This window comes from Trachypithecus francoisi, unplaced genomic scaffold (assembly GCF_009764315.1).
Source record: "Trachypithecus francoisi isolate TF-2019V2 unplaced genomic scaffold, Tfra_2.0 Lachesis_group8, whole genome shotgun sequence".
Lineage (NCBI taxonomy): Eukaryota > Metazoa > Chordata > Mammalia > Primates > Cercopithecidae > Trachypithecus > Trachypithecus francoisi.
In genome coordinates, this window is record NW_022681473.1 from 12984045 (window position 1) to 13010955 (window position 26911).

General features: G+C 52.5%; 2 protein-coding genes and 1 long non-coding RNA gene across 4 annotated transcripts in view; 1 reads left to right on the forward strand and 2 right to left on the reverse strand.

The window, feature by feature from the left end:
- The window catches only part of TMEM132A (transmembrane protein 132A), a 13455-nt gene extending 2778 nt beyond the window's left edge, over window positions 1–10677 (reverse strand). Inside the window, exons 1-8 of the mRNA XM_033206572.1 lie at window positions 10206–10677; window positions 7514–7728; window positions 7074–7292; window positions 5779–6110; window positions 4044–4193; window positions 2528–2723; window positions 2286–2429; window positions 632–834 (exon numbers count right to left, since the gene is read on the reverse strand). Coding sequence (XP_033062463.1) covers window positions 632–834; window positions 2286–2429; window positions 2528–2723; window positions 4044–4193; window positions 5779–6110; window positions 7074–7292; window positions 7514–7728; window positions 10206–10512 — 1766 coding nt within the window. The 5' untranslated portion in view covers window positions 10513–10677. The remainder of the gene's footprint in view (window positions 1–631; window positions 835–2285; window positions 2430–2527; window positions 2724–4043; window positions 4194–5778; window positions 6111–7073; window positions 7293–7513; window positions 7729–10205) is intronic.
- Window positions 10678–11447: 770 nt separating this feature from the next.
- Window positions 11448–21510, reverse strand: TMEM109 (transmembrane protein 109). Its single transcript, XM_033206575.1, has 4 exons — window positions 21213–21510; window positions 14956–15200; window positions 13900–14002; window positions 11448–13116 (listed from the first exon to the last, which is right to left on the reverse strand). The coding sequence occupies exons 2-4, from the start codon at window positions 15190–15192 to the stop codon at window positions 12725–12727; spliced, it is 732 nt and encodes a 243-aa protein (XP_033062466.1). The 5' UTR covers window positions 15193–15200; window positions 21213–21510; the 3' UTR covers window positions 11448–12724.
- Window positions 21511–21585: 75 nt separating this feature from the next.
- On the forward strand, window positions 21586–22312 carry LOC117081021. 2 transcript variants are annotated; one of them, XR_004436058.1, is made up of 2 exons: window positions 21586–21710; window positions 22023–22312. It is a non-coding gene; the product is annotated as an uncharacterized LOC117081021 (long non-coding RNA). The 2 variants fall into 2 exon arrangements; XR_004436057.1 differs by having other exon boundaries at window positions 21616–21710; window positions 22001–22312.
- The last annotated feature ends 4599 nt before the right edge of the window (window positions 22313–26911 follow it).

Sequence of the window (26911 nt, forward strand, 5' to 3'; positions counted from 1 at the left end):
TAATCGCCAGCAGCTCCTGTTTCTCAAAGGCAGACGTCCGCCCCTCTTGAGGTCAGGCCCTTCGACCCCCAGCCCACTCCGGACCAGCGCTGTGCCTCGATCACCGCTCTTGCTCCCAAGTGGACCCCAGGGGAGATGCTCTCTTACGGGGACCCTGGGGACGCTCACTCTCTGAAGGGCCTGGAAGCTAGATTCCAGAGGCGTGGGCCACTTCGCCCTGGGTTTTGGGGAGCCCCCTCCAAGGGTGTTCGTTTCCTGAGCTCTGTGTCATCTTAGGCTCTGAGGGTACAGCAGTGACCAGCATAGACAGACCCTGGCTTCAAGGGGCTGACATTCTCGGGGGAGGAGCGTGGAAAGGATGGACAGGCAACATTAACCAGTACTGATGTAGATTAGGAAGTGGAGGGTGCTAGGGGAAAAATGAGGCAGGGAAGGAGAGGGATGCGGAGGTCAGCAATTTCACAGAAAGCTGTCATTGGATGGGCGGTCCAGGGTGGAGGTGGGCAGAAAGAACTGCAAGCAACGCGGCAGTTTTCCAGACCCCGACTTGGGCCCATGGCTGTGTCCCCTGCGCCTCTCCGTCCCAGTGTGACTCGCCAAGGCCTGCCAGCTTCCTCAGGCCTCCACTCACCCTTCGGCAGGGCTAGGTACCCTCCAGCCGCGGACCTGCTCCAGGGTGGTGTCAGTGAGCTCGATGCGCAGTGGTAGCAGCGGGGCCCACACTGTCAGCCGCAGTGAGGCCCGGAGCCGGCGCCACCAGAAGTCCACCCGCACCCCCCGGGCGCCCCGGCTCTCCTTGCCAGCCACGAACACGGCATCACAGGCCTCAGACACCTGTGGAAGGGTAGAGGGCAGGCGGGCGGGCTAAGCCACTAAAGATAGGTGTGAGTTTGGGCCCGGTGGGTGGCTCATGCCTGTAGTCCCAGCACTCTGAGAGGCCGAGGTGGGTGGATTGCTTGAGTCCAGGAGTTTGAGGCCAGCCTGGGCAACATGGCAAAACCCCCTCTCTACAAAAAATACAATACATCAGCCAGGGGTGGTGGCACGTGCCTATAGTCCTAGCTACTGGGGAGGCTGAGGTGGGAGGATCCCTTGAGCCTGGGAAGCTGAGACTGCAATGAGCGGGACTGTATCATTGCACTCCAGTCTGGGGACAGAGTGAGACTCTGTCTCAAATAAATAAATAAATAAATAAATAGATTAAAAACAAAACAAAACCAAAAAAAAAAAAAAGGCATGGGCCAGAAGACCGCAGCCCTGACCTCAGGCCATAGGATGGGCTCCCACTGAGTTCGGCTCTGTGTCTCACGGGAATGCATGTTGCAGCAGGACCGTTGGTTAAGCACCTGTTCTTTGTTTAAGATTTTACTGTAGGGGCCATTCCTTGAGTTTCCCTGGGGCTCAGTCAGGGGAACTGGCCATTGCATACCAGTCTTCCTCCTGGCAGAGCAGGGGTGTGAACCCAAAACTTTGGCTCCTTATTCGTGCTGGCCTTTGACATTGCTCTTGGAGCCACCTGGCAGCCAGCTACAGCCAGGTAGGCAGAGGTGGGGCAAAGCAGATCTCCCCACCAAGGCCCTCCAGCAGGAACCACACACATTTGAGCAAAGGGCGCCACAAGTGGGGAAAGGCACCTTCTCCCTTCAGGTGGCTGCGATTTGCATACATGCAGGCTCCATGCTTCCCCTCTTAGAATTTCAAGATAAGAAAGTTGCTCTACCCACCCCCCTTTTTTTTGCTTCACAATCACCAGTAATAATAATAATAATTTTTACCATTGTATAATTATTACATCATATTATAACAGCAGTAGGCGCCATTGTTTCAGCTCCTGCTATCTGCTGAATACTGTCTTAAGGTGCTTTTAATTCTTACAACAACCAAAGATATGTTCCCATTTTCAAGTTTAGGGAACAAGGCTCAGAGAGGTTAAGAGATCAGTCCATGATCACACAGCTGGTTGACAACAAGGATGTGTTTCAAACTAAAACTTTCTGATCACAAAGTACGTGCTCTCAACTCTCAGGCCAGCTCACCTGCCCGTGCAATAATGAGCGTGAAAGTGTCTAAGGTTGGGGACTGTCAGGGTTACTTGGCTCCCACTTGATTTGGGAGAGAGGTGGCTGGAACAAAAGAAATTGAAGCTGTGGTTCCTCCCATGAGGTTTCTGGTCTCAAGAAGAAGCTATTCTCTTGGGGACCCACATAAGGAAGGAGGAAAGGGGTGCGTGTGTAACTGTGCCCACACAAATGCAGACTCACATGAGCTGGGTACCTGCCACTCACCTGTAGGACCTGCGTGTTGGCCGACTCGCAGCCGACATGCTCTGTCACCTCCACCAAGGCCCCCCCGCCGTCCACAGTGACAAGGCGCACGGGGACATGCTGGGGTACTCCAGTCAGTGGTGCTGTATTCACCAGCTCCTCAGCCTGGGGGTGGAGGAGGGGCTCAGCCCCAGGTCCCTCAGCGCATGGGCTCCTGGGACTTGGCCTCCAGCCTTCCCCGGCAGAGATGGAGGTCTCCTTACCTTGGCCAGTGGGATAAGGGCTCTGATGTCTCGCTCTGACACCAGGATTTCCCACACCATTTTGTCCTTCTCTGCTTCAGGGGCCTGGCCGGGGTACTCCAGCTGCCACGTGACGGGGCGAGTGACCGCTACGCCCCCACCAGTGCTATTCTCCACCATGAAGTCCACCCACAGGAACTCAAACAGTTCAAGGGGACTGCCGGCCAAAAGAGAGAGAGAAGCCAAGTGCTTGCTAGCTGCCAGGTATGATCTCAGCTGTTACTACATTCATGATTATCCCAATTTTACACAGGAGAAAACTGAGGCACAGAGGTTATATAGCTCACATAAGACCACACAGCAAAAAGTAGCAGGGCTGAGATCTAAACCCAAGCATCCTCGCTCCAGCCCAAACTCTGACCCACTCTTGGCCTCTCTAAGATCCTTGAAGCCACTGAACCACCTTCCATGCGGCAAGGTGGCTTGCTCCCCTGTCTGCCTGGGCCTGCTTCCCCCAGATTTCTGCTTTCCACAGCCACTGAGGTGGTATGCGGGAGATTCACTTCCAGGTCCCAGGACCAAACACTTGATCCTCTGAATGATAAGCTTCCTCCGATCAAACAAACATCTATGTGCTGGGAACCATCCTGGGTGCTTGATATGCAGTACTTTATTTTCAAAAATGCTAAGGGATGCATTATTATTCCTATTTCACAAGTGAAGAAACTGAGGCTTGGTTAGGGGAATGTTCACTGGCTTGCCCCAGGTTTTGCCCACCCCAAAAGCATCAGAACCAGAATTCAAACTGGGGCTACCGAGTCCATGGCCCTGACCCAGGCTCAGGGCATGAATGAGAAGAGTTCAGAACTGCGGCTGGGCTTTTTGGGGAAATGTGAATGGCCCAGAGAAAGAACCATTTGGTGGCAGCAGAGGGATGGAGTAGTGGCTATGAGGGCTATACCTGGGGGACAGGATTGGTTGGCATCACTTAGAATAACACTCACAGACACTTGCTATGCCTGGCACATGGCTGGGGCTGGGAAGATAGTGGCCCAATGAATGAATGAATGATGCCTGCTTTGTGCTGCCCCCTTGAAAAAGTCTGTCCTTGGCCGGGCGCGGTGGCTCAAGCCTGTCATCCCGGCACTTTGGGAGGCCGAGACGGGCGGATCACGAGGTCAGGAGATCGAGACCATCCTGGCTAATATGGTGAAACCCCGTCTCTACTAAAAAATACAAAAAACTAGCCGGGCGTCGAGGCGGGCGCTTGTAGTCCCAGCTACTCGGGAGGCTGAGGCAGGAGAATGGCGTAAACCCGGGAGGCGGAGCTTGCAGTGAGCTGAGATCCGGCCACTGCACTCCAGCCCGGGCGGCAGAGCGAGACTCCGTCTCAAAAAAAAAACAAAAAGAAAAAGTCTGTCCTTGTGTCTGCTCACGTGGGGATCTAGAGGCAGCATGGCAGCTCCCAAGCCTGCCCACCTGCACTCTATAACCAGCCCTCCCTCCCTTGCCCCCTGGGTGGAGGGAAACTGCCCACCTGGAGTCTGGCTCTGTGAGCCCAGCACGGTGGCAGGTGATGAGGGTGGTGTGGTGCTTGGAACCCTTGAAGCGGTCCAGCTTGGCAGTCCACAGTGTGGGCTGGGCTGGGCGGGCGGCTGTCACGTGCAGCCCCTTCTTCACCTTGATCCTGGGGAAGAGGGTATAGGCTCAGTTTGGCAAGGTGGATGCTGAAGTGTGGGCTGGATTGAAGGGGAAAGACAAGGGGCCGAAGCCCCCTGACCTCCCCGGCTCCAGTCTGAATCTCCTCTTCACCATCCTCCAACCCAGAAGGACCCCGCCTCAGTGCAGCTCACACCTTCCAGCTCTCCCCCACCCAAAGACCACTTACGCCTCCCCACTTCCCATAAGGTTAAACCTTAGCCTGGCATTCGGGGTCCTTCCAGGGTCTGGTTCAGCCTTACCTTTGGCTGTGACATCTCTCCATGCACTCTCTGCTTCAGCTACACACAAGTTCTTCCCCCCACACATAGCACCCATTCGTGGCTCCAAGTCTTTGCCCAGTCTGTGCCTTCAGTCTGCTCTGCCCTTTCTTACTTTACCTGCTGATGCTTTAAGCCACCAACAACTCACAGACCATCTCCTTTAGAAAGCTTTTCCAGTGGTGGGATGAATTTCCCCCTTACTGCACCCAGTGACCCAAGCTCCCACAGCACTTTGAACCTCCCTCAGTGCTTACACACCCACATGCCTTCTAATCCAATTCATGCCCATCCAGCTCCCTTCCCTACCACTGGGGGCCCCTTTCTGCCAGATAGGGACTGGCCCTTGCTCGTGTTTGGATCTGCAGAGTGAAGACACAGGGCTTGGCAGGCCGCAAGTGTCTAGGAAAGATCTGCTTAATAAGAGTGAGAATAGGAGGGTGTAGGAGATGGGGAGACACAGAGATGGGACACGCACAAACCCAGGCAGGGCTTGAAACGAGGTCTAGGTTTCAAAGCATGTCTGCAGACACTCTTCAACCCTCAGGAAAGGTCTCATTACAAAGTGAACCAGTCCCAGTGCCTCACCGTAACCAAGCCCAGGACTATCCTGCCTAGATCTCAGGCTTCTCAGAATCCTAAAGCCTAAGAGATGTTTCACCCATGAATTCCTGCGCTAGACTCCAAAAGCAAGTCATACTCTGCAAGCCCTTGCCCGGTGAACTGGGTAGGTGGGTGGGGGCTGCTTTGGGGGAACTTATTACAGAAAAGGACACAAAGAATGAGGGCCTTCCTATGGGGAAGAGCAGGCTCTGTCCAAAGCCTAGGGACCTACGGCGAGGGTGGCAAGGAGGGAGAGCATGTAGGTGAACGTGATTGGGGCAAATATCCCTCTCCAGAGCACTGGAGCAAGAGCCCATGCCTAGGTACTGCATTTTCCAGTCTCTAAGCCCTTTGCAGGTTCCCCTCCCTGGAGCCTTGCAGCTGCCCTGGAGCTGGACCATGTTAGCCCCACTGGATAAAGGAATCTCAGAGAGGTGCCAGGGAGAGAGGCGGCTTCCTACTTCTGACTCTAATTCCAGGGCTGTGCCCATGGTGGGCTCCTACCAGCACAATCATGGCTTTTTACCTGGAAGGAGTTTGGTGGAGCAAACTCCTTCCGGGTAAAAAACATGACCTCATGTTTTGCAGAGGTCAAGGATTCCAGCAAGGACCCCAAGAGGAGCAGGTACCTGTCCCTAGTCTTCCCGCAGAGGTTCCCACCCTCACCCATCCCCACGACCTGGTGCTCACCGCAGGGTCAGGAGGCTGGCTGTGAAGTTGTGCCGAAGCAGGAGGGTAGCACTAAAGAGCTGGCCAGGCCGTACTGGCACGTCAGGCACCCGCAGAGTCACAGCCTCGTCCAGAGGTACCTCCTGGTACTGCGGGGGGTCTGCTGGGCGCAGCTCCACACCCCCCACTGGGAGGGCCTGCTCCCCCGGGTCGTTCTCCTCACCGGAGCCACAGCCCCCAGGGCCCTCGGCCGCAGGCTCAAGCGTGTAGGCCAGCTCGGCCCGTGTGGTGGAGGCCTGGGAGAACCAGTGCGAGGGAAGCTCCAACTCCACCACGCAGGCGCCCAGGGATGGCTGTGAAGACACGACAGCAGTAATTGGCATGCGGGTGGGCACAGGGCGAGCAACAGGATTCTCAGCACCCATGGCAGGCAACGCAGAGCTGGAGGGGCTCAGGAAAGGGAGGCCCAGCATGGGCTGGAGACATAGCCTGGGTGACCCAGCAAACCGGCGACATGGCTGGGGCTTCAAACCAGGTCTAGGTTTCAGAGCATGTCCGCAGACCACTCTTCAGACCTTGGGAAAGACCTTTGCGTGAACTTAGTACAGAAAAGGACACAAAGAATGAGGGCCTTCCTATGAGGGCTCTGTCCAAAAGTTAGGGACCTACAGCGAGGGTGGCAAGGAGGGAGAGCATGTAGGTAAACATGATTGGGGCAAATATCCCTCTCTGGAGCACTGGAGCAAGAGCCTTGGGAAAGGACTTACCTTGGGAAAGGACTCAGTACAAAGGAAGCCAATCCCAGTGCCTCACCCTAACCAAGCCCAGGACTGTCCTGCCTAGAATCTAGTCTTCTTCTCAGAATCCTAAAGCCCAAGAAACGCCTCTCCCATGTAGTCCTGTGCTAGACTCCAAAATAGTGGAAACAGCAATTATAAAAGTCATACTAATAACGCAAACATACTGGCTGAGTGATTACTCTGCCATAAGCTATCCTTACATTCACCTCACTTATTCCTTCCTCCAACTCCAGATGAGGTAGGAATTGTTATCACCCCATTCTTCAGATGAGGAAACTGAATCTCAGAGAGATTAAGTTACTTGCTCAAAGTCACACCAAGGACTGAACTCCCTCTGGGGCCCTAAACAACGTTTTCACAGCACTGAAAGCTAGTGGGGGCAGAAAACGAGTCGGGTGATCCACAACCCCCACGCTTCCCAGGGGTGGGGACTTCCTCTCTGCGGTGGGCCCACCACCTGGCTGATGCAGCTGCAGCAGGACCAGCCTAGGTGGGGCCTGTCTACTCACTACTCACCTGGAAGCGGCAGGCTTGGTGAGCAGTGCCTGCAGGGTGTGTGGCATGGAGCCGGGCACAGGGCAGGCTGCCAGACCCTGGTGGCCAGTCCTGCCCTTTGAGGTGGAAGAGAACCCGGGCGTGGGGCTCCGCTGGAGTCACGGCCGCTTCCACTGACACGGCCCGCACGTCCCATGGGACTGGCCGTTGGTGGGGCTCAGTGACTCGAGGAGGGACCACCTGGAGGGAGAATGAGAGGTCTTAACAAAAGAGGAGGTTGCGGGGGAAGATCTAGGAAGATGGGATCCCAGCTTGGCAGAAGAGAACCTTTGTGGGCTTCAGTTTCCCCCTCTGGAATATGAGGAGCACAGCAGGGGCTGGGGAAGGCTCCCAAGCCATACCCAGCAGACCTCAGGCCCTGAGTCCTGTTAGCCTGAGAGTCCCTGGTGCCCCCTCCTTACCTGCTGAGTGGCAAAAGGCGGGTAGGAGGCCCGGAGAAGTGGCTGGGCCCTGGGCCAGGGCTGCAGGAGCAGAAAAGTCTCAGATCGGGAGCTCAGAGAGGAGTTGGCAGGTGGGTAGTGGCCCACCTGCTGCACACGGAAGTGCTCAGGGGCGTCTAGGAGCTCCAGGGCTGCTGGCAGGTAGACAGGGTCTAGGGGAGCCTGGCCACAGTCCACTGAAGAGGGATAAGAGGGAGAGATGGCAACAGCTTCAGAGCTGGCAGGGGCTGACCTGAGTGCCATGCTGGGCACAGTAATTATGGGCAGGGGAGGGAGAAAACGGCTGTAAATGTCCCTTCCCCTCTCACCACCATTTCACAGATGACGTCACTGAGGCTTAAAGAGCCTCACGCAGGTAGTATGTAGCAAAGCCAGGATTCGAATCTGAGTCCAGGACTGGACACTTCCCAACCATTCCTTCTACTTTGCACAGACCTTGGCTTTCTTCTCTCCAACAGCCTTCTCAGTGTCTGCTTTTCTCCAGCTTCTGCCCTCTATCTACTCACCTCTGATACCAAGGCACGTCCGGGGTACAACTGTCCCCAGACTGGGCCAGTGTGGTAAAAGATAGTAATGAAGTGAGTTTTCTCTGCCCTGAATCCTTGGCCAGGCTTTGCTGGGCATCCACCCCTCCTCCCCCATCATTGCCATGGCAACCTGAAGCATCTTTCCAAGCTTGCTCCCTTCATCCCTGAACTGACTGGTATCGAGTACAAGTGTGGGATGGGCAGGTGCCGAAGGTGCTGAAGAGATCTGTGAAGGCACTTGCTTGCTCTGGGGGTGGGGTGGAGACCATGAGCCTGGGGCAACTGTCAAAATAGTCAATCATCAGAAGGACAAAGGATCACTAAGGCCATATTGGTTTGTCCTAACTATGAGCACTAATAATAATAATTAGCACTTTGTGAATGCTATATGCAGGTGAGAATTTAAATACTATATGTGTATGAACTATTTGAGTCTTTGGAATAATTCTGTGAACTAGGTTCTATTATGATGAATCCCATTTTGTGGATGTAGAAAATGAGGCAGAGAGGTTAAGGAACTTGCCTCTGGTTCCACAGCTGGAGAGTGAAGGAGCTAGGAGTTCATCCCAGGCATTAGCCACTAGACCATCCGGCCTCTCCACCTGCCACCTCTCTCTCCACTCTTCACTGCCACGGTGCACCCTGCAGGCTTCATGCCCTGGAGCGCACCTCCTCTCCTCTGCTCTGCCTGGTGGCACCTCCCTCCTCATTCAGAGCCATGAATGAATACGGCATCCTTCTGAAGGAAACCCTCCTTGGTTACTCGCCTTCCCACCAGTCTCCTGTCTTTTGCAACCCTGGGTGCCTCCTCTGAATTAGTAATCTTCCCATCAACCAGGGACCTTGTCGTGCTTATCCTGGAATTCCCCCAAACTAGGAAGCTCTCCCTAGAGAGGATTTCCTGGGAGCCTGGAGACCTGAACTTAAACTGATGAAACTTGGGTCAGGCATTAACATTTTGAAGCCTGTTTCCTCACTTGTAAAAGGGGCAGAAGCATTAGGTGACACTGTGGACAGGACAGGGCTGTGTAAACTGTGGAGTGCTGTCTGGAGGGGGGAGGCATTATTGCTGCTGCGTAATGGATTTGACAAGGTTTTCCTCCTCTCTCTAGTAGGACTCCCACCGGGTCCCCTGGGCTGGGGAGCAGGTGGCTGAAAGCAACCCCACAGCTAGCTCCCTCTTAGCCCCACAGCTGGGCTGTGGGTGGGGGTGGGGGAATTGGTTTCAACCTCCTTCCTGGCCCTCCCCACCAAGGAGCATAATATGACTGAGAAGCTCTCCCTGCCCCCTGCCCCCTGCCCCAAGCGTAACAGGTGACTACTGCTCTCTAGGGGCAGCCACTGGCTTCAGGTTTGCCTCCTACTCCATTGCCTCCATAATTACAAGATGCTCTTAGCCTGACTCCCACGGACTCCCATCACCCAGAGCTCCGCTCTGCTCGGTGGGGAGGAGGGCAGAGAATGTTTCACTGTCCCCGTCTTCTGTGGCATCCTTTGCCTTGCAGCCACAGCCCAGCTAGCTCAGGTCAAGGGAGTCCGACCCCCACCCCGAAGAACAGGGAAGTTGCTGCCCTTTCCCCCAGTGACAGGAATCCTCCCAAGGGCTCTGGAAGGCAAGGATGCGGCCATCCCTGGAGACGCCAAAGTCAGGGAGCCTCTGGAGGAAGGCGGAGGGAGCGCTTGCGTATCTTGCAGGTCCCAGGCAAAGGGGCTGCTTTCCACTCCCGAGGGGCGTGGGTTGGTGTTGGCGGAAGGAGGCTAGGAGGGTGCAGCGCTACAGACCACAGATGAGGGAGTGGGGATGACGTTAGCGCGCCCGGGACCGGGGCCGCTGGGTTTGATGCCCGGGCTGAGGGGCCCCTCGCAGAAGGTGCGGGACAGGGAAGCCCCTGCGCCAAGCTGCCCCGGGTCGCTGCGGGTCAGGAAGGAGTTGCCGGGTCGTGCAAGGTGAAGGAAACCTTAGGGGCGAACGGCTGGGGAAAGGTTCCCGAGGGCAAGACCTCTCCGACCTTCAGGGCGCTGCGGGGCGACCCCGCTCAGGGTTCAGTCCGAGAACCCGAAGGTTCGTGGCTCCCGGGCATCACTCGCTCCCACTCGCCCCGGCCCGGCCCTCCCCTCCCGCTGACCTCTCACGACGTCCACGGCGAGGGCCACCAGGAGGCAGAGCAAGGGGCCGTAGGGCCCCCGGGGGGCCGCTGCCGCGCGCCTGGCCATCAGCGCGCACATCCTTCCCACAGAAGGCGGGGACCAGGCGGGCGGCTCAGGTGGACCTGGTCCCACCTGGCATCTCCCGCACCCGCTCCGCGCCGGCCACACCTGGCCCGCTGGGTCCCCGCCGCCGCCGCCGCCGCCGCCGCCCGCCCGCCCCGCGGCTGCAGTTCCCAGACAATGGAGCGGGAGCAGTGGGGTGGGAGGGAGCGAATCGCAGCACATGGGCTGCCCCCTCCGCCCCGCCGGGTCCTAGTGCCCTGCGGATTCCCAACCCCTGCGCGCTCCGGCGACCGAGGTCGGGAAGAGGGCCACGTCCCAGGAAGCAACAGAGGACGGCCGCCTCTGTGTTTCTCCCACTCGGAAGCTTCTGACCAGGGAAGAAAAAGCCACTTCCTCTACCTCACCCACCCCCACAAGCAGCTCACCTGTGAAGGCATCTGACACCTGAATTCAGGGACATATGGGATGGGAGCTGCAGGGACAGCAAGAGTGCGGGAGTAAAACGGGGCCAGATGCCAACCACCTGAGCCTGCCCTGACACAGCCCTAGGCCACCGCCGTGGAGGATGGGCTCTAGGTGCGGGCAGCTCTAGTCTCTTGACCAGCTCCACCTGGGGAGCACCCTGCAGCGCCTAGGAGGGATGAGGGTTGCTCAGCACTCCCGAGGGAAGGCCGGCCTCAAGGGTCCTGACCCAGCGTTGCCTACCAGGCAGTTTGGGGAGAGGCTCAGAGTAGTAGCCCTAACTGCACACTCTCATGCCCTGGGCAGCTTACAAAGAAAAACATGTCTGAGGCCCTCCACAAAATTGGTCCAGCCTGTGGGCCAACTGGAAACCTTGGCACAGGAAAGTCCTCAGGTGGGTGGTGAAGGGGAAGGCAGGCAAGTCTTCCCCACCTCAGCACACCACAGGGAAGGGGTGCCCCCTCTGCCCAGCAAGCACACACATTTCCAGCAGTGCTGGTCGTTCCTACGTTTGGAATGGAGGCACGCCTTCCTCATTCCTCGTGCCCTTGGAGGGAAGGGTACCTGGTACCAGCCTGCCTTTTCAGCTCTCCCCTCTGCCAGCTTCACACTGTCCCCACAGGGAGAAGTCGGGAGGCGGAGCTGCACTACAGAAATGGGTTTAGCAGTAGAGGAGACATCGAAGCAATCCAGACTTGGAGTAAATACATTTTATTCAGAACAAGATAATAAAATAGCGTGCATTTTATTTAAAACCAACCAAGCGCTGATAAAAAATATATATATATCACTGCAGCTGTGATTCCACATCAAACCTGAACAGTAAGAACTGGGCATTTTTTCTTCACATCATGTGCCAGGCCTGGCAGAGAAGGACACCCACCTCCACCAGAGCCTCAAAGGAAAAGTGGCCCCTAACCACCAAGATGGGGCACCCTGGTGGAGAGGGGCAGCTGGCAGCTCACCCTGCTCTTCGCAGACCACGCGAAGGGAAAGGAGCTGCCTGTGTTCCTCCCGGGCTGCCGGGGTGGACGCTGGTCAGCAACTCCTTCTTGGTTTCAGGGAGTGGAGCGATGGGGACAGAAGTGCATGCAGTTGTGCAAACAAGGAGGCGAGTCCTCCTTCCTCCTTCAGGGTCTCTGAAACCCCCATAGGGCATATAATGCCCAGCAAGGTCCCACTTGCAAGCACATGCCTACAAAGCAGCAGCCATCTTGATTTGGCTGATGGGGAATCAAGATTCTGAGAGTGACTGCTCTTCTCTTGACACAAAGCAGACACAGAGCACTTTCCTACATACAGTATGGCAGCGGGCAAGCAGAGGGCCCTGCTGGCTCGGATTAAGGCACTTGAAACAGACACAAGATACATCCTCCTCTCCTCCAGCCCCCACAGGCCTCAGGGGACCCTGTTTCCCCACCCTTTATCCTCAGGTCCCATTACCCCTGCCCCTCCCCACTGCTGGGCAATGAAGAGGACAGAAGCATGCCTTAAAGGACCATGGTTTGGTGGGAGTACAGGGTAGGAGGATGAGGAAAACAAGAAGGGAGCTGGAGATGTGGTCAAGGAGCAACTTCAGAAGGACAGAAGAGCAAGAGCATTAGGAGGAAGCCAAGGCAGCAGCACAGGGAAGCCAGTTAAGTCATGAGAGACCAATGGCAGTGATGTTTGCTGGTGCAGATGCAGAAGCCAGAGGGAGGCCCCTCCAACCTTCCCTGGTGAGGCAGGCTGGGAGCAGAGAAAGGGTTAAGAGAGCAACTCCAGACAGAGAACCTCAGAAGACAGGGCCGCAAGGACTGGCAGAGGGAATGGCCTTTCTCTGTTTCTCTTGGCTGGTGGGGCTGGGGCAGGGATCAAGGTTCTGAAGGCTGAGACAGGGCAAGAAAAGGGCAGGGGGCTGGCAGGAGGGCTGTGTTGCCCCGAAGCAGCTCAGCTCTTTGGTATGACACTGGCGGTGCGTGGGGCATCCTGCTCACTCCTCCTCCACACTGCGGGCCCCCTTGGCCGCTCGCCTCTGGCGCCAGCGCAGCTCCTCCACCTGGCGCTCCAGCCCTCGCACCTTGGCCTCGAGTTGGGCCCCAGAGGCTCGGGAGCCAGTGAGCCGGCTCAGCAGGGCGTAGAGGATCAGCAAGGCCAGGAGTAGCAGGGCCCGGGTGGAAGGGTCGGGCACCGACCTCACCAGGGCCACAAAGCCGGCCAGGAAGATGACAAGCTTCAGGCCCCACAGGATCCGCCCCAGCAAGGCCAAGACCAAGCCGAGGAGCAGGGACAGCAGCCAGTAGGCGACCAGGGCCCCTGCTCCCCACAGCAGGAAGGTCTGGACTTGGCCAGGGCTGAGCTTCAGGCCCTGGGCGAGGTAATCACCTGGAAGCCAAAAGAGTCAGAGTCAGCCAACCTGGAGAAGTGGTGAGGGGAGAGCGGGGCAAGAGCTAAAAGGGTGAGAGGTGCTAGCCACATTGCAAAGGAATAAGGTGTTCTCGTAGACTCAGAGTGATATGGGTTGGAATCTCAGCTCTGTTTCTTGCTGGCTGTGAGGCCTGGAGTAGATTACTTGCTTCTGTTGAGCTGTAGTATCATTTACTAAATGGGAACAATTCTACTGCCTCCCTGTACTGTGGCTGGCAATTAAATGAGATACTACAGCTCAGCACGATGCCTGATAGGAAGTGAACAACTGGCACGTGGGGGTGGAAGCTATTTTTTAGGGGGTCCAGGTGGGACAGGGTTTTGCTCTGCTGCCCAGGCTGGAGTGCAGTGGCGTGATTCCGGCTCACTGCAACCTCCACCTCCTCGGTTCAAGCGATCCTCCCACCTCAGCTCCCAAGTAGCTGGGACCACAGACACATGCCACCATGCTTGGCTAATCTTTTATAGAGACAAGGTCTCATTATATTGCCCAGGCTGGTCTCAAACTTCTGGCCTCAAGTGACCCTCCTGCCTTGACCTCCCAAAGTGCTGGGATTACAGGCGGGAGCCACCACACCTGGCCATGGTAGTTCTTGGCTTGCTCTTTGGCTGTGTCTCTGCAGGATCCTGGGAAGGGTCAAGCAGCTTGGGGAAAAGGCTAGACCCTGACAAAGATGAACTCCCCCAAGTAGGAAAGTATAGGCAAAGCTCTGGCTGACTACCCAGTGCTCCAACACTCACCAGCCAGCCCCAAGGCATTTAGCAGCTGTGCGGAGATCCCAGACAGAGCAAAGAAGGCCACAGAAATGGCTGATGAGATGGCCCATAACACTTGGGACGAAGACTGTGGAAAAAGCATGGAGTGAGATGAGTTCATAAATAACAACGGTCCTCGCCTTCAAGCCTGATCACCACTGTCCAGGCAAGGACTGCAGGAATGTCTCAGACCTGTTTCTCACCCAGTGGTGACAGGCCTGGGTCAGAGGGTAGGCGCCTTGGGCCTGGCTAAGGGGTCCCTTCCACACCCACCTTCTAGTGTACAGGGATGGCCAACAGGCCGTCTCTCCTTCCCGAACCAGAAACCAGGGCATCTGGGACATAATTTATGCTTTGCTGGGATACTCTGGAGGGAGTAGTAGGTGTACTTGTGTGTGAATGATGGAGACAATTAAATACTTTTAGTAGTCACCCTATAAAAGTGGAGCCCTGCTAGCCTTCCGGGGAGTCATGAAGGTGTGTGGAGAGCATCTGTGAAGGGATAGGATGTTTCATTGAAAAAGGAGTCTACCAGCTATACTATATTATGGATTTAAAAAATGATTGTCTTAGCCCTTCAGTCCAGCCCATCAAAATTATGTGATACCACACTTGGGATGCTACTAGGTAAAAACGATAACCCTGCCTTAGGCTCCCAATAAGCCCAACCCACTTCTACAGGTGAAGGAATGGATTCAGGGCTTGGTATTCTGCCATTTCGAGATTCTAGGTCAGATTTAGACCAAAGTGAGACTCTACAGTCACCCAGTAACATGGGTTTATAAAGATGGCTCATTTCCCAGCCTTTCTGGCAAGGAAAGGGCAGGAGCCTGGAAAAGATAGGGCTGGAGCTAAAAGGCCCTAGGACAGGAATCAAATAATGAGGAATTCAAAGACAAGTGCTGTGTGGCTTCTTTTTGTGGAATTTGGGGCTCTCTGTACCAGAGAAGATGTGGAACTAAGATGAGTTGGCCATTACCAACCTCTCTTTCTTTTATTTTTCCTTAATGTGTGTAGTCACACAGGGACTACCTTCCTTACCTCTGACACCAGGTGCATGGTCTCTGGCCCAATCCAGGCATCCAGTGTCCCCCGCACAGATCGACCTATCTGGGTCAAGAGATCAACTGGGGCCTCTCTCTTCTGCTGGCCTGGTGGTGCAGAGTCTTGATGGGACTGGGCCAATGCTGAGTGGAGGAGGATGAGGGCCACTAGGACCATCAGGATGGCTTTGAACAGATGCTTTCTCCATGGTGAACTGATGCTGGAGGCTGCCATGACTGGGTCTGCCAGGAGAGAAGCAAAGCGTGAGCTGAGTGCCATGGTAGACACACTCACCCTCCCAGCTCTCATTATCCCAACATCCTTCTCCACCCCTACCTCCAGCAAGCACCAAGCTAACCCTGGAAACAAAGTGCTGTTATCTGGGAGAGGAAAGACTGGGACTTCCAACTGGAGCTGGGTACAACCATCTGACTCACAGGTTCCTCTTTCACATTCTTTACCACTTGCATGTTAATTAACCAGCAAGTATTATTCAACACTTTAGAGTGGGTGAGAAGATCTGTCTAAGGTTTGTGCCAGTTCTAAAAATCTGAGGGCCTGTCCCTGTATCTTAGGTGCTATAGGCATAAAAGAATTATAAGACTCTATAAAGGCTCTGTCCCAAGGAGCTTATAATCTACTTAAGATAAAGCTGGTATAAAAAACAACTTAAAAATAGCACACAAGTAGGATTACTGCCATATAATGGTATAAAGAAAAGTGCTCAGTTTCTGTGCTCAAACAAGAATAACTGCACATATGTCAAGTTCTCTGCAGGACCATCATGTGAGGTGGCTTTTATCCTCCTCACCCCTACAGGTACAGGTGAAAGAAACTGCGACTCAGTGGGCCGGGCGCGGTGGCTCACGCCTGTAATCCCAGCACTTTGGGAGGCTGAGGCGGGCGGATCACAAGGTCAGGAGATCGAGACCATGGTGAAACCCCGTCTCTACTAAAAATACAAAAAAATTAGCCGGGCGCGGTTGCGGGCGCCTGTAGTCCCGGCTACTCAGGAGGCTGAGGCAGGAGAATGGCGTGAACCCGGGAGGCGGAGCTTGCAGTGAGCCGAGATCGCGCCACTGCACTCCAGCCTGGGCGGCAGAGCGAGACTCCGCCTCAAAAAAAAAAGAAACTGCGACTCAGAAGTTAAGCATTTTCCCATGGTCACGGGGCTACACGGAAAGGCCAGGATTTGAACCCAAGCTTCTGCTTCCACCCATCTTCATTAGGAGTCAAGTTATATCGTGGGTCTCAACCATGGCTGCTCACTGGAATCACCTGGAAGCTTCACAAGTACTGATGTCTGTGTCCCAAGCCCAGAGGCTCTGATATCATTGTCTGGGTGTGGCCTAGCCTTAGACCTGCAAGAGCTCCCTAGGCAGTTCCCCTGTATGAAGTTGAGAACCACTGATACAGAGTGATCTCACCTCCCCACCCCCAATGGAGGTGCTGTGGTTTGAAGAGCAAAACTCATGTTGAGATTTAACTGTCCTTGCGCCACCCGCAGAGCCTGGGAGCTCCCGGCCCAGCCAAGGATGTTGGATCTCATGGTCCTCAGTACTTTTTTGACACCCCATTCCCCTCAGTAAAATAGTGTGACCCCTTCCCCGCCAAAAAAAAAAAAAAAAAGAAATTTAGGGGTGAGGGATAGCATTAGGAGACAAACCTAATGTAAATGACGAGTTGATGGGTGCAGCACACCAACATGGCACATGTATACATATGTAACAAACCTGCACGTTGTACACATGTACCCTAGAACTTAAAGTATAATAAAAAAAAATTATATTAGACTCTCCATAGTTTGGAAAAAAAATTCCATTTTGTAAAATAAGTAGATTGTACTAGATTCACTTTTCATGTCTAAACATTTTCTGTGATTTTATGAATTCGATTAAATATCAATTGAATTTCCTTTCCAAATAAATGAATTCGAACATGAAAAAAAAAAGAAATTTAACTGTCATGATGATGGTATTAAAAGGTAGGACCTTTAAGAGGTGATGAGGTTATGAGGGTTCAGCCCTCATGAATGGATTAATACCGTTTTCTTGGGAGTGGATTAGTTATCCCAGAAATGGAGCTCCTGATAAAAAGGATGACTTTGGTCTGATTTCCTCTCTGTCGCACGTGCTGGGTTCTGCCTTCTGCCATAGGATGACCCTTGCCAGATGCCAGCGCCATGCCCTTAGACTTCCCAGCCTCTGGAACTGTGACCCTAATGAATTTCTGTTCATTATAAACTATGCTGTCAGTGGTATTCTGTTATAGCAAGCAGACAAGGGACGAGGACAGTGGGCAAGGGTATAATAAACAACCTTTAAAGAAAGGTACTATTAATCAAAAGCTAACATTCAGCTAGGTCCTGCCATGCACCACCTCGCTCACTTAACTGTCACAACAGCCCATCAGCTGGGTGTTGCTATTATCCCCCATTTTACTGATGAAGTAATTGAGGCAGGTTAAGTAGTAAGTGGGGAAAGGAGCATTTGAATCCAGGTACTTCTGACATTGGACTCCTCACACACAACAACTCTGCTGTATTGTCTCCAACTAAGTCTCAGAAGTGATTTCGAAAGTCATCGTGCCTACAGGCTAGGCACGGTGGCTCACTCCTGTAATCCCAACACTTTGGGAGGCCGAAGTAGGAGGATTGCTTGAGCCCAGGAGTTTGGGAGCAGCCTGGGAAACATAGGGAGACCCTGTCTCTACAAAAATATAAATAAATTCATTAGTCAGGTGTGGTGGTGCATGCCTCTACTCCCAGCTATTTGGGAGGCTGAGTGGGGAGGATCACTTCAGCCCAAGAGGTCATGGCTGCAGTGAGCTGTGATCATGCCACTGTACCCTATCCTGGCCGAGACAGCAAGACTCTTAAAAAAGAAAAAGTCACACAACAGATTATTCATGAGTTAAAATAAACATGACATCTACCAATCATCTCAGTGAATTACTGGTGAAAATTACCTAACAATTTTGTGCTTTGTGCTCTGGTCTTGTAACACAATGCCACAGACAAGTTAAGATCCAACAAGTGCCAACTCATTGAAGCAGGTAAAGATCAGCCAAGAAAAAAGTATGCAAGTTCAACTTCTATTTGCCACTGTGCTTGAGAAATGTCAGACAGTGCCAGCAAATTCCCTGTTCTCCTCCAGGCTCAGAAATGAACCTGTAGCTCCAGGAGTTTTCATGATTCAGACCTGATATTCAGAAGCTAAGCCATGCCCCTGAGGTAGAAGCAGTCAGGTTTTTGAAGTTTTTGCAGTTACGCAGGCACTCAGTGAGTTGACCATAAATCCAGAGCCATGAGGATGGACGAGAGAGAAGAGAAGGATGTCCCAGTCTTGCTTAGTGGGAAGGAGTCGTCTAGGAAAGGGTTCCAAAAATACTACATTTAGGGTACTTTTTGGTCCAGAAACAGCTGCTCTAAGCCCTTCCTGAAGCCTGGAGGGTCAAGCAGGGCTGAAAAACATGCAATTCATGTAGAAGGCCCTCAAGCTGGGAAAGCCTTCTACTCTCTTTGGCACAAATCAAGAACCAGATGGTTCCTGCCTGCCAGTGGTCAGAGATGAGGAAAGCAGAGGTCAGTTCCTGAGTTATCTAGGTCATAACCATGTTGGGGACTTAAAGAGCAGCGTTGCTATCTTGGGTTGGATCCTTTATCCAAGGACCTCCACCAGGAGGGATCAAATGTCCTTTCCTCAGCCCTAGGAGGTCAGGGTGCCATGAGCAGCTCCTCCCACAGCAGCCTGTCTTGTTCTGTGCCAGCCCCAACTTTCCAGTGGCCGTCTGCCCCAGTCAAGGGGAGCTAGAAGACCTTGAAATAAGCCCTCTACAGTGAGGCTGGCATTGTCATGCCAGCTGATGTTGTGAAGTGCACCAGAAACCAAATCTAATAGGATTGTGTAGTGTACCCTTTGGAGATAATGAGTGCAGAGATTGGCTGGCTGGTCTGCTTTTTCAAATTGTTTTCTTTAACAGGACTCCTCATTTTTTTCCAGGTGAATCTCAGGCAGTATGGATCACTGCTATTAGGCCTCCTCACTTTGGCCTAATCAAATAGTTTTACTAAAGGCGTGGAAACAGTCTCAGCCTCTGTGAGGAGGAAACATGTCTTAAAACTTCTTCACCTTCTGCAAGGCCTGGCGTCAGACAAATAATAGGCACTCAATAGCAACTCATAATAATACAAAGTTTATACATATCTACATGTATACATGTTATAATTTTTGTGTGGTGCTTTATAATTCACAAAGTGCTTGTTTTTTCATCACTTCATTTAACTCTAATCTTTTAAGATATTATTACCCTCTTCATTTTACTCAGAAAAGTATGGCTTAGAGAGGTTGAGTGACTTATCCAAGATCACACAGCAGAGCTGGGACTTGACTCCAGTACCCAGGATCTCCATCTTGCCTTTTTGCTTCTCCCACAGCCACATGCTGCCTTGATAGGACATAGCCCCTGCCCTTATGGAGCTGAAGTTCATCAACAAGCTCAAAGTGAAGGACATCCAGACTCCTCCGAGGGAACACATACCAGATCATCTGCCTTCTGGGCTTATAGGCCATGGTTTTGTACCAAGAGGTATGAGAGGACAGCAAAAGGTGGGGGACAAAACCTGCCACTTCTGTTCAGCAGCTGCAATATGGCTCAGGTGGGTCTGGAGAGCCCAGCCGGGCTGGGGAAACAGCTTTACTTACTGTGTTAGTGAGGGGGCGCCACTGCTTATGTTTAGCTGTGGTTTGCTACAAGGGTAGGATGGGGCATTTCACGCCCCTCCTCCCAATCAAGGCTCCTTCCTCCTCTTCTCTTTCCTTTTGTTAGTTTCATTTCATGCTATGAATCACCAGGTGGCAGGAGGGGCGGCAAAAAGTGCCCTCTACCGGCTCTGACTATCCCGCTGCTGCTCATAGCTGCCCCTAAGGAGCTGCTGTTCTCAACTTTGGTTGCCCATCAGAACTGCCTGTGCAGCCTATTAAACAAGGATGTCTGCCCCACCCAGGGCTACTCACTCAGACTCTTCCAGAGAGGGACTCAGCCCTTTGTTTTGCAAAGCTCCCTAGGAATTTCTGATGCATAGCCAGCAGCTCAGGGAAAAGTCTAAGCAAAGCTTCAAAAGTGCAGCAGTGTACAAAGGACCCCAGACTTCCGTCCCAGGCTCAAGTGTGCCACAGACTAGAAGTCACTACCTTTACACCTGTTACTTAACCTGCCTGAGTTGCAGTCTCCTCAAACGTAAAAGTGAGTGAAGCCGGGTGAAGAGTTGCTGTAAAGAGTTAAGATATTTCTGCAGCAAGCGCTTTGTAAACTAAACATCTATAGAAATGTTGCAGCACACACATTACCACTGACTATATATTGTAGCATAATTTAGCAGTTTATCAACCTGCCTTCCCCATTACACCAAGCGCCTCCCGGTTAGACTTGACATCTTGGAATCCCGAGCGCCTAGTAGGAGAGATGACTAATAAATGCTTGTTAAATGAATATTAGCAACCCGCCCAAAAACCGTGAGGGTAGAAAGAGAAAGCCATGGAGAGGTGAGGAGGGAGGTTATTTTAATAGTAGATCCAAATATACAGCAGCCACACGAGAAGCACAGCTGAGTCTAAAGGAAGGTCCTAAACAGGGCGAAGCCGCCACTGCAGAGAATGAAGTCAGCGCCCTGGCAGGTTGGGGGCAGCTCCCACTAAACCCCTGACAGCTGCTGCCCAGCAACTGTTTGGGGGCAGGGCGACGGGAAAGGGGCAGCTTCCCGGCCGCTTCGCGCCCTCCCCAGGGCCCAGCCTCCCGGAGACAGGGTGTCAGTGGCATGTGCTATTTCGAACGGCGCGTCCCCTGCCAAGCGCTGAGGGGTGGCGTCGCTGGTAAGGGACGTGGCGCGACCCATGAGTTGGGGGCCCCCCGAGGGGCTCGAGCCGAGGCTGGGCCGTGGGTCGGGACTCGGGGGTAGGGCTTGGCGCTAGCCTGGTCCCCATGCCCGGGAGCCGCTCCACCTCCGCCGAACCTCGGTACCTTGCTGCAACCCTCTTCTCCCCGGAAACATGCGCCTCCCGGGTTGCCTGGAAACGACGCCCCCGGTTGCATAGCAACGAGGATCCGGGTCCCCTGTTTGTTTCGCCCGCTGGGCGCGTGGACCCCTCCCGACTCGGACTTTCCAGGCCTCGCCGCTCTGCCTGGTGCCGCCTGCAGCGGCTGCTGTCTACCCTTCCCGTGCGCTGCCCCGCTTTCCGGCCTCGGCCCGCACTCACCTTTCTCAGGCCACTGCTATCCTTCACGTGCGACTTCGCTGAAACGCGCCACCAAACCCGCGCCTCAACTCCGGGCGTTGGTTTACCTTCTCCGCATGCGCAAGGCGGGATGAGCCCGGAAACTAGCCGGCCTTCCTCACAATGGAAACGCACGCGGGAGCGCATGCGCCCCGCATTATCTATTGCGTTTTTTTTTTTTCCCCCCAAGCGTTCCCACCGAGAGAAGAATGGGATCGGAAGTTCCAGCAGAGAACGGAAGTCTCTGGCTGGAAAGGGGAAATAAATGACTATATCTGGGCTGCAGAGTGGGTAAACTGGATCTTTAAAATCGGAGTGGAAGCTATTGCCCCTCTTGCCACCGCTCGGCATTTTGGGTAATGTAGTTCTCGAGCTACAAATGTTTCCTGGGGCATTGTGGGCAATGTCGTTCTAACCTGGCCGCTAACGAGCACCTGGTCTTCCTAGAAGCTTCGCGCTAAAAAGGCACGAAAGAGAAAGGTATTAAAGGAGCAATTAAAGGCACACTGCGCTAGGAAAACGCATGCGCTCCCCCAGAGAGAAATTTCGTACCTGAATACTGTAGACGGCTCCCAAATGCTAGTTCAGAATTTTAGAGAAGGAGAGAAACCAACTCCCACTCTCCTTTTTCTGCCACAAAGGCAGTGATAGGGACAGAGGGCAGATAAATGCTAGGTAGAAAAGGGCGGGTCCCTAGTGAAACCCCACTCGCAAGCCAAAAAGCCTGAAATTGTGGCCCAAAGTGAGAACTTCTATTCATGTTTTCCCAGTTGAATGTTCTCTTTTCCTAAGCCACCCATGTCTCTGCCCTGCCTCATCCTGTGCCTGGAAAGACCCCAGACTCATCTGGCAGAGAGGAGAAGCAGCTGGATGAGAGGACGACCATGGCTGGATGTCCAAGAGAAGCAGCTTGTCTTCAGAAGGACAACCCGAGGCATAACTTCCGAGACGAATCTGGCCGGAGACAGCTGGACTTCAAGGGAAGACTACATACCCGCCTGTCCCACCCCCCTCTTTTCAGCTCCCCTTCTCTCTGAAATCCACTTTCATCAGCAATAAAATCCCAGGCATTTGTCCTTTAATTTGTTCGTGCAACTTTATTTTTCTTGGATGCTGGACAAGAGCTCGGGAGCCACCAGTGCGGATACAAAGGCTGTCACGCTGGCCCTTTGCCCTCGCTGGTGGAGGGCAACCGCGGGCCCACTGAGCTGTTAACACTTAAGCTGTCCACGGACGGCAGAGCCGAAAGAGCACTGTAACATGCCCTCTGGGGCTTCGGGAGCCTCAGGCACCCTGCCTGGACGCTGCCACGGGGCCTGAACGGAATTCGTTCCTGCCGGTGCCGAAAGCACACACTCTGGCTCCTGCACCCACTCACCTGCATGCTCCCTCCCATGAGGGGTGGAACGCAGTGAATCTTGAGTGAGTGGAGTGTGATCCTACCGGTGCCAAAAACCGGCTGGCTTGTTCCAGCGCTTGTGCACTCCAGTTCCCGCCTCCTTCACTTGCGTACTCCCTCCCACGAGAAGTTGAGAGCAGCGGGCTGAGTAAACGGGGCACCCCTGTTGTGAGTCCTGTGAAAGGGTCAGGGCAATATCCTGCTTCAGCAGCACCGTGAAGGGGAATGAATAGGGCTTCCGAATGAGGTGATCCCTTGCCTGTCGTGTGATCCTGAGCACACAGCTTCATTTCTCTGGGCCTTCACTGCTTGACGTTCAAGAACTAGAAAGGACCTAAAAATACCACTTCACAGTAGGTGTGAAGTTTCAAGGAAGCAACAATCATGAACATTAAAAAAAACAAAAAAAATCCACGTTGCTGACTGAATGTTTTTATAACCATCAAGAGCTGTCATAGGAGAGCTTCCTTTTGATGTTAAAACTTGTTTCTCAAACTCAGCCCTCTAAAACGTAACTCTTCCCTCCCACCCCCAATCATTCAGCCTTCCAATTCTGCCTTCCTCCCAGAATACACACTCTGTAGGCTCCCAATCTGTCACCTCAGCCAGTTGTTTCTTTCCATCAAATGTTCCTCAGACACATCCATCTTCATCTGAGCTCTTGTCACTTCCTGCCCCTCAGCTAAGTGTCCTTCTTCCAGAACAGGCTCTGGTAGCATCCTGAACCTCACCTTCCAGCTTTGCTAACAGTTTCAATTTTACATTTGCTTGTTAGATCCTTTCTGATGTGCAGGATTACCAATCTCAGGTCACAGACTTTCCTGGGAAAGAAATTTAAACTTTTTTTTTAATGACAAATTAATTTCTTTTCAACCCTGTTTTCCATGTGGGTAGCAGAAACAATCTCAGACAGTTCAGGGTTCTTCCCATCCTTGATTTTCAGGTTGTATACACCTTTTGGAAAATGAACATAGGGCCAAAATTGGGAGAGAACATTTATCTAATCCTGGCCGGGGGCAGTGGTTCACGCCTGTAATCCCAGCACTTTGGGAGGCTGAGGCTGACGGATCACTTGAGGTGAAGGAGTTCAAGTCCAGCCTGGCCAAAACGATGAAACCCTCTGTCTCTAAAAATACTAAACAAGACTAGCCGGGTGTGGTGGTGTGTGCTGTAATCCCAACTACTCAGGAGGCTGAGGCAGAAGAATCATATGAATCCAGAAGGCAGAGGTTGCAGTGAGCCAAGATCACATCACTGCTCTCCAGCCTGGGTGACAAAGTGAGTGAGACTCCATGTCAAAAAAAAAAAAAAAAAAAGAAAGAAAGAAAAAGAAAAAAGAAAAGAAAAAGAAAAAAAGAAAATTCATCTAATTATCACTGTCAGTCGTTTAAGCTGGCAAATTCTCCCTGCCTAATCTTCTGTCACTTGTCCACACAGATTGCCACTGAAGATACCTGGGAAATCGAGCTTCTTCTGGGTCTTTGGCCAATGTGTCCCCATGCTCCCCAGGCAGCAACAGCAGCATTGGTCTGGGGCAACAAGGCATAGAGTTCCTTCCTCAGGGACCCACCAGCACCAATGCATGTATCTCTTTTCCCTTAAGTCTCCCTGTTTCTCCGAAATCAAGTGCCCTGAATTTTTTCTATTCCCTGTGGACTGGCTTATGAAACGGAAAAGCCTTGAAGGGACTTCCTTTTTCCTGCATCCTGCTGTCATAGCCATAAACTCCCCAGTAGAGGGGCACCTCTGGTTTTGCTCATTGTGATATTACCAACACCTAGTATCATGCCTGGCTGACACACTATGGGTACTCAATAAAGACTGGTTCAACAATTAATTACTGAGTCTCCCTCCTTCTAGTCTGTCCCACTCCAACCCATCCAGTAAGTGTCTTCCAGAGGAAACCTCTAAAAGTATGGTTATCACTCCATAGTTCAAATGCAAACACATGCTATTGTGCTGCCAGCCCAATCACCACTCAAGTTTAACCACCTTGGGTTCAAGGCCTCTCCTAAACGGATCCATTTTATTTCCACCACATATCCAAGTACAGTACTTGAGATGCGTGGCCTGTCAGGCAACCTGTCTTTCAACCAACAATCAAAGTTCCTGCTACGTGCCAGGCACAATGTGGCACTCTTACACTCTGAGAGCAAAAGTAACGAGAACAATTATGGTTCCTACCATCATGAAGTTTACAGTCTAGTGGAGAACCCAGACATCAGATACTTATAAATAGATAATTAAATGATTACAGTTCTTTGAAGTGGTTTGGAGGACAATTACAGTTTGCTGTGTGGGCTAAATTTAAACCAGGGACCATGAAAAGGGCTCCAGAGGAAGTAACATTTAAGGTGAGACTGAAGTTTACCTTGGAGGGTTTGAGACAGGAGGGGGAAGAGTTTACATTTGAGGGTTTGAGACAGGAAGGGGAAGAGGGAAGGGGGAGAGGAAAGTGGTCCGGGCAGAAGTTCTGAAACCAGCCAGAGCGGGTATGTTTGAGGAATTGAAAGGCCAATGTGGTGGGAGAGAAGATAAAGTGAGACCATGATGGTCAGCATGGGCCAGATGGTACAAGACTTGGGGTCAAGTTTCCTCATCCAGAAACTCTCTCCCTCATTCATGGCCTCAGGAATGACCCCTGGTTGGGGCTCAGAGAATGATACCCCAAAGTATGGTGCTTTAGTATTGTTTCTGAGCAAATAGGCTTACTGCCTGATGCACATAGAAGCCAATACTATGGTACCAACTTTTGAGTACAGAAAGGTTTTATTGCAAGGCCACCCAGCAAGGAGACTGGAGGCATGGCTCAAATCTGTCTCCCTAATTTTCCCTAACTGGGGCAAGTTTTAAGGGGTCAGAGGGTGATGTGGTTTGGCTGCATCCCAACCCAAATCTCATCTTGAATTCCTACATGTTCAGGGAGGGACCCAGTGGGAGGTAATTGAATCACAGGGGCGGGTCTTTCTTGTGCTGTTCTTGTATTAGTGAATGAGTCTCATGAGATCTGGTGGTTTTGAGAAACAGGAGTTTCCCTGTACAAGCTTTTTGTTTTTGCCTGCTGCCATCCATGTAAGATGTGACTTGCTCCTCCTTGCCTTCTGCCATGATTGTGAGGCTTCCCCAGCCACGTGGAACCGTAAGTTCAATTAAACTTCTTTCTTTTGTAAATTGCCCAGTCTCAGGTATGTCTATCAGCAGTGTGAAAACAGACTAGTACAGAGGGCAAGGAAAAGAATTAGGAATTTTTGCTTGGCAGGGTCTGATTGGAGGGCTTCAAATTTGATTACACAGGTATGTTGAGGTGGATTTTCGCCCTGGATCTTTCTGGTCAACAGACCCTTCGCTCCTGAAAGAGTTCTAGCATTTAGGTTCTGGTCATGTCTAGGTCTTCTCGGTACCACAGGGAGGAATCATTGGTTCTGGGTGTTGTTAGATGTCAAAGCATTTTCTATTGTGCATGTCCTGCTGACATGACTTGGAGTTTCCGCTCTGTCATACCTACAAGAGAACATGACATTCTATTATCAAAAGAGTAGGCCCAGTTTGGATTGGTCCTGAGGTTACAGCATGCTGAGCCCTTTTGAATGAAAAGAAATGGGAAGGTCTTAGAAGCTGCCTTAGAACCAAGGACTTTCTAACCTTCTCTTGCCCACTGACCCCCACCATAAGTGCAGGTAGAAGCTCTCTCTAGAAGTTCCCTTATCTCAGAAAATTTCTTTCAAAAGAAATGCAATTGTCTCAAATCCCCCTTCACAGGAAACTCATCAAATAACCAGGAAAGATTAACCACTGGAGAAGAATAAAAACTAAAAGTCATCAACTCACCACTACACCTAGAGAGACTTTTAATCTATTCTTCTGAGGGGAGACTTTATGTGCATAAGACAACCTTTGTTCACAATGGAGTTCTGTCCCTCACCTTCCCACAATTTGTTGCCACCTCCTCCAGAGCTCATAAGAACTTTGTCCTAAGGCATTGTCTGTTCTTGGGGCTCATTCATTTCCCCTAAAAATTATTTGCTAGCCCTCAAAATTGCCTACATTTCCCCCATCTCCCTCTTTCCCGGGTGCCATTTAAGTAAGCATCAGCCGGCTGGGCGCGGTGGCTCAAGCCTGTAATCCCAGCACTTTGGGAGGCCGAGACGGGCGGATCACGAGGTCAGGAGATCGAGGCCATCCTGGCTAACATGGTGAAACCCCGTCTCTACTAAAAAATACAAAAAACTAGCCGGGCGAGGTGGCGGGTGCCTGTAGTCCCAGCTACTCGGGAGGCTGAGGC

What these genes read in the sequence shown, in the direction of transcription:
- TMEM109 (XM_033206575.1), bottom strand. Translation starts at nt 15,192, where the DNA reads ATGGCAGCCTCCAGCATCAGTTCACCATGGAGAAAGCATCTGTTCAAA. An exon ending in CCATGCACCTGGTGTCAGAG is followed by an intron (nt 14,003 to 14,955) that starts GTAAGGAAGGTA and finishes CTTTTTCCACAG; the next exon opens with TCTTCGTCCCAAGTGTTATG. An exon ending in AAATGCCTTGGGGCTGGCTG is followed by an intron (nt 13,117 to 13,899) that starts GTGAGTGTTGGA and finishes TTTGGCTTCCAG; the next exon opens with GTGATTACCTCGCCCAGGGC.